The sequence below is a fragment of the Myotis daubentonii genome, chromosome X (assembly GCF_963259705.1).
Source record: "Myotis daubentonii chromosome X, mMyoDau2.1, whole genome shotgun sequence".
Lineage (NCBI taxonomy): Eukaryota > Metazoa > Chordata > Mammalia > Chiroptera > Vespertilionidae > Myotis > Myotis daubentonii.
The window spans coordinates 39,520,628-39,527,409 of NC_081861.1; the positions used below are offsets into that span (position 1 = coordinate 39,520,628).

A 6,782-nucleotide genomic window follows, 5' to 3' on the forward strand; every position below is an offset into this window, starting at 1 on the left:
TCTTTTGAGCTTCTTTGTTACTTTCGTTATTTTTTTTCTCCTTGAAATACCTTGTAATAGCATAAGGAATATAGTCAATAATATTGTAATAACTATGTATGGTCCTAGGTGTGTACTAGAATTATTAGGAAGATCACTTCATAAATTATACAGTCGTCTAACCACCACTGTGCTGTACACCTGAAACTACACACACACACACACACACACACACACACACACACACACACACACCCACACCCCCCCTTGCCCTGGCTGGTTTGGTTCAGTGGACTGAAGGATCCCAGGTTTGATTCCAGTCAAGGGCACATGCCTGAGTTGCAGGTTTGATCCCCAGTAGGGGGCGTGCAGGAAACAGCCGGTCAATGGTTATCTCTCATCATTGATGTTTCCATCTCTCTCCCTCTCCCTTCTTCTCCAAAATCAATAAAATATATTTAAAAAACAAAACAAAAAAAACCTTTTTTGCTAAATGTTCAACCGATTGGTCGACCGTTCAGTCGACCACTTGACCAATCCCTATGATGCGCACTGACCACCAGAGGAGAGATGCTCCGACTGGTAGGTTAGCTTGCTGCTGGGGTCAGGCTGATCAGAATGGGGCAAGACGGGCTGGACATGCCCTGGAGCCCTCCTGCAGTCCCTCTCCAGCCGGCCGGCCCACCCCCATTCGCCCCAATCGAGACTGGGCGAGACAGCCCTGATTGGCCCCATTGCCAGCCCAGGCCAAGGGACCCCACCCATGCACAAATTTGTGCACTGAGCCTCTAGTATAAAATACAGTAGGTCCTTGAGTTACATTGGAGATCCATTACTGCAGCGCGATGTAACCCAATTTTCGCGTAAGTTGGAACCCACCTACATAAGCACCTATGTCACTCACATGGAGCACATACACAGCAGTAATGAAGTGAAACAGTAAAAAAAATTTTAAAAGAAAGATAACAATTCCTGACCTTTACTTGTGGAAAATAAATAATAAAAAAAATAAAGCACATATGTACATACGTTGAAATGACAGAACTTTTTTTTTTTATAAATGGAGATGGTGATGTAACCACAAAACGACGTACATCAAGTCCGACGTAACCCAAGGACTATCTGTAATACTGAATGTCAACTGTAATTGGAAAGAAATATATATATATACACATACACACACACACACACACACACACGTATACATAAGTGTGTGTGTGTGTGTGTGTGTGTGTGTGTGTGTATCTCAATAGCTTGGTATTTGACAAATCTGGTCATTTTAAATTAAATCTTTTGTTTAGTTAGCTTATATGAGTATCCATTAGAAACTTTATATAGATAACTAGCTATCATTAAGCCATCTTTTGAAAAGTTTAGCAATGGTTCTGGCAAACTGAAATTGGGTATTAAATGGACATTCCAGTATAAATGCCCAGTAATAAGGAGGCTTAGACAATGTGGTGGTATACTGCACTGTTTTCCAAGTTTCATACAATTTCCAAACACTTGTGATGATAAACTCTTGGTAGAGTTTGGCTAGACTCTTGGCTATTGATGTCCTCATGAGCTTTGGGCTTGTTTTTTCTTTTATAAAGTGGTGATAGTAGTAGTACTTACCTTGTAGATTATTGTGAGGCTTAAATTAGATAATATATGTAAAAAAACTTAGTACTGGGCCTGCAACATAATAAGTGCTCATTAGCTATTAATGCTAATAAAGTAGGCTTTCTGTCTTCTCCATACCTAATACTGCTGCCTCATCACCACACTGTCACCCTCATGCTCTGCCTAACAACCATTCATTTCCAGCCAGAGATCACTGATGCTAGAGAAGGTAAGAGGATCACTAAAATAAATACTGTGGTAATAGTCTAGGTTCACCATAATTAAGAGAGAGCCATTTTGATTTTCAAACCTTGGAATTTACTGGGTGATAATTATGGCTGAAATTTTGGCTGCCCCATCACACTGCTTTCCCTCTTTAACCTTCTTGATTAATTGGTGATTATACACAATCTGAAAACTCTCTGTTAGCAAGAAAGATTATATTTTTATAGGCGAGATACAAAAGCCACTTGAATTTTGTCATCCAAGAGCTAGCTAAGAATATAGCTTTGAAATTCTTTTAACCACAAGCAGGATTCAAAAATCCAAATTATTTATAGTAGGTTAACAGTTAAATCTTACGTTAAACCTAGAATACGAAGATCTGGATTATTAGATAACTAGAGGCCGGGTGCACGACATTAGTTCACTGCGGAGGGGAGGGGGGGGGTCCCTCAGCCTGGCCTGTGCCCTCTTGCAGTCCTGGACCCCTTGGGGGATGTCCACTGCGAGCTGCACTCACCAGCCATGAGCCCAGCTTCTGGCTGAGCAGTGCTTCCCCCATGGGAGCGCACTGACCACCAGGGGGCAGCTCCTGCGTTGAGTATCTGCCCCCTGGTGGTCAGTGCGCATCATAGTGACCAGTCGTTCTGCCATTCGGTCGATTTGCATATTAGCCTTTTTTATATAGGATAATTCACTCATTAAGCCATCTGTTGTGGTATTCTTATACATAGTGATTTCTGCAGCACAGTTTTTTTGTTCTTTAGCACATTTATTTTTAATCCTCACTAGAGGATATGTTCATTGATTTTTATTTTTTATTTTATTTTATTTTTTAATATATTTTATTGATTTTTTACAGAGAGGAAAGGAGAGAGATAGAGAGTTAGAAACATCGATGAGAGAGAAACATTGATCAGCTGCCTCCTGCACACCTCCTACTGGGGATGTGCTTGCAACCCAGGTACATGCCCTTGACCGGAATCGAACCTGGGACCCTTCAGTCCGCAAGCCGACGCTCTATCCACTGAGCCAAACCGGTTTCGGCCGTTCATTGATTTTTAGAGAGAGAGAGAGAAACATTGATTGGTTGCCTCCCATATGCACCCCAACCAGGGATCAAGTGCACAACCTAAGTATGTGCCCTAACCAGGAATCAAACCCACAACCTTTTGGTGTATGGGATGACGCTCCAACCACCTGAGCCACTTGGCCAGGGCAAGTACTTATTTTTAAAAAAATATTTTTTCATTGATTTCAGAGAGGAAGGGAGAGGGAGAGAAAGAAACACCAATGATAAGAGAATCATTGATCAGCAGCCTTCTGCACGCCCCAAACTAGGGATCGAGCCCAGAACCTGGGCCTCTGCCCTGACCTGGAACCGAACTGTGACTCTTCTGGTTCATAGGTCAACGCTCAACCACTGAGCCACAATGCTGGGCGCCAGTACATTTTTTAAAAATAAGAATGCAACCTGACTTTGAGAACTATTTTTTGCCCAAATTTCAGGTTTACCTGTCTTTTCAAACTATCTTGGCAAAATTAAATAGCATTTTGTCTCCCTAAACATATAATGTATTTCTCATGTGAAGTTATGAGGTAATTTTCTTGTATTTGGGCAGAGAATAGCTGGTTCTTAGAAGACCTCTTTAAAATAGAAAGTGTTGTATAGTAATATGACAAGGTGTGACAGTATGTGTATAGTTTAAAATATTCATTAACTGGTTTATTTCCATTATACTTTATCTTTTAAAAAGTTGAGATTTTAAAAAGTAAAAATTAGCCCTGGCTGGTGTTGCCTGGTGATTAGAATGTTGACCAAAGCACCAAAAGGTTGAGGGCACTTGTCTGGGTTGCAGGTTCGAACCCCATCCCATCCCTGTCAGGAATTGACACTTGACACATCAATAAATGTTTCTCTCTCTCTCTCTCTCTCTCTCTCTCTCTCTCTCTCTCTCTCTCTCTCTCTTCCCCCCCTCCCCTCCCCTCCCTCCCCCCTCTCTTTCTCTTCCTCTTTCCCTCTCTTTTTCCCTCCCTTCCCTTCCTTCTACTCTCTATAAAAATAAATGGAAAAAATATCCTCAGGTGCCTGGCCAATGTGGCTCAGTTGTTGAGCGTTGACCCATGAACCAGAAGGTCATGGTTCGATTCCTGGTCAGGACACATGCGTGGGTTGTGGACTCAATCCCCAGTAAGGGGTGTGCAGGAGGCAGCCAATCAATGATTCTCTCGTCATTGATGTTTCTCCCTCTCCCTCTCCCTCTCCCTCTCCCTCTCCCTCTCCCTCTCCCTCTCCCTCTCTCCCTCTCCCCCTCCCTCTCCCTCTCCCTCTCCCCCTCCCCCTCCCTCTCCCCCTCCCCCTCCCCCTCCCCCTCCCCCTCCCCCTCCCCCTCCCCCTCCCCCTCCCCCTCCCTCTCTCCCTCTCCCTCTCCCTCTCCCTCTCCCTCTCCCTCTCCCTCTCCCTCTCCCTCCCCCTCCCCCTCCCCCTCCCCCTCCCCCTCCCCCTCCCCCTCCCCCTCCCCCTCCCCCTCCCCCTCCCCCTCCTTCTCCCTTCCTTTCTGAAATCAATAAAAACATACTTTAAAAAGCCTCAGGTGAGGATTAACAAAACCAAAAAGTGGAAATTAAACATTAAAGAGATTAACAACCAAACTGTTCCTTTTTAAAATTATTATTATTATTGTAATCCTCCCCAGAGGATATTTTTCCATTGATTTTTAGGGAGAGTGGAAGAGAGAGGGAAAGACAGAGAGAAACATTGATGTGAGAGGAACACATTAATTCGTTGCCTCTTGCACCCGCCCTGACCAGGGCCCAAGCTAAGGAAGAGCCTGTAAACCAAGGTATGTGCCCTTGATCGGAATCAAACTTGGTACCCTTTGGTCTGCAGGCTGAAGCTCTATTCACTGAGCCAAACCAGCTAGGGCTGTTCCTTTTTTTAAAAAAATATATTTTATTGGTTTTTTACAGAGAGGAAGGGAGAGGGATAGAGAGTTAGAAACATTGATGAAAAAGAAACATCGATCAGCTGCCTCCTGCACACTTCCTACTGGGGATGTGCCCGCAACCAAGGTACATGCCCTTGACTGGAATCGAACCTGGGACCTTTCAGTCCGCAGGCCGACGCTCTATCCACTGAGCCAAACCAGTTAGGGCAGGCTGTTCCTTTTTTAATGGAGTGTTGGTAAATGGACTTGAGCCAGTGACTATGAGCTTTGCACTGAAAATTTGCTTTCTCTTACAGCCTGCTGATCTAAAGAAGAGAATAGAATCCTTAATTGACCGGGACTACATGGAAAGAGATAAAGAAAACCCAAATCAGTACAACTATATTGCATAAAAGTTTGGCCTTGGAGCATTTTGTGTTTCATGCTGTAGCCAGTCGATAAACATGTTGATCCTATATTGTTTGAATTCTTTTATACTACCGATGACCAAATGAAGCAGTGTAATGAAAATAGTTGAGTGGACATTTTCAGTGGTTAACATGCCCATTTAAAGAGTAATACTTACCTTTAAGAAGAATGTTGTTAAACTCTTTGCATGTTATTTAGTATGATGTGCAGAAAACTCTTAAGAAAGTATTTGGTCTTTATGATTCCTCTTTGGAAATAGGGAAGAGGTCCCTGTGGCTATTAAAAACGGGGGTTCTTATACACCGTTAATTATGAAGCAAAGGTTTATTTGCTTAATATGTCATTTAAAGATACTTAAACTGCATGCAAACTTTATTTACTGTACAGAGTTCTGGATGTATTTATCAAATAGAAAAACCACCCTGGATTTGGTTGTTCACCTGTTTTGTGATTTCCCTTGAAAAGAAAAATAAGTTGTCGCAACTAACTCCATTTTACTAAGTAATGTTCTGTTACACTCAAAGGGATGCTTTGAAAATTTTATTTGGAAACAAGTTTTCAAGTAGAGGGACAGTTGCTTATATAATCTCTTGTATATACACATCCTCAAATGTTCCATTTATGGCTGTGAGATGTGTGTATATGGCTTAGCCTTGAGTTTACTGTGCTAATTAACAGGTACTTATAAAAATAGCTGAAATAGAAAATTGCTGATCATTTGTACTAGAAGAACAAAATAGGAGAGAAAAATCCAACTTTCTTCATAGTAAAAATGAATACAATATGAACATTGCAAAAGAGACCAAAACCCGCATATTTTGTAAATTTTTACACAACTAAAAATTCATCAGGTAGTTTTCAACTTCCTTTAGACTTTAATGTTGCTTGAACAGTTTTGTGTTTAACTTGGACCAATTGTAGATTGTTACAGGCTTTTTAGGATTTAGCATTCCTATTTTTTATTACCAAAGTTTTTTTGGGGAAGCACCCTAACTCTTTGTTGGTAAATAAGCCTTTACTGTCATTTTTATTCTAACTTCCTATAGCCCTAGATGTAAAGGTCCTCTCATTTTCTCCACACATCCACTAGTTTGGAATTTCAAATTCTATTTCATGCTGATCTTGTTTCTTTCAAAATTGTTTGAAGAATTCTTACAATGACCAGGCACCTACTTTTCAGGGGAATATCCTAGGATTATTCAGATTATACAGAATATAGCAAAAGTATTGTTCTTCAAATTGATCTTGTGAGTAAAAGGCTTATCTTTACCACCAGTGGTGTTTTTTGTTTTTGTTTTCTTTTGTATTTGTTTTTTCTTGAAGTTTTGAAATTAATCGATCACAAAGGAAAAGCAGAAAATTTTGTTCTTGTTCTTAAAAATTAGAACTGTTTTTGCAGTAGTTTATTTCCTTTACTATTTGGAGTCATTAGGTAGGAAGAATACCTAGGTTCTAGCCAGAGACTTGGTTTTTGTGTCTGGTATTATTTTCTTGAATTCTTAAAGACCTGTGAACAGTTATTTTAACACAGTTGCCTGTGTCTCTCTAATTGCGTCAGTGTGCACACTGTTATGTAACAATATGTGGTATTTTGAATGCCTTCCTAATTTTCTTTTGAAC

The 6,782-nt window shown here is 41.0% G+C and overlaps 1 protein-coding gene across 1 annotated transcript in view; it reads left to right on the top strand.

Annotated features, from left to right (window-relative positions):
• Positions 1-6,393, top strand: part of CUL4B (cullin 4B) — a 58,082-nt gene extending 51,689 nt beyond the window's left edge. Inside the window, exon 21 of the mRNA XM_059679717.1 lies at positions 5,051-6,393. Coding sequence (XP_059535700.1) covers positions 5,051-5,146 — 96 coding nt within the window. The 3' untranslated portion in view covers positions 5,147-6,393. The remainder of the gene's footprint in view (positions 1-5,050) is intronic.
• Positions 6,394-6,782: the final 389 nt, after the last annotated feature.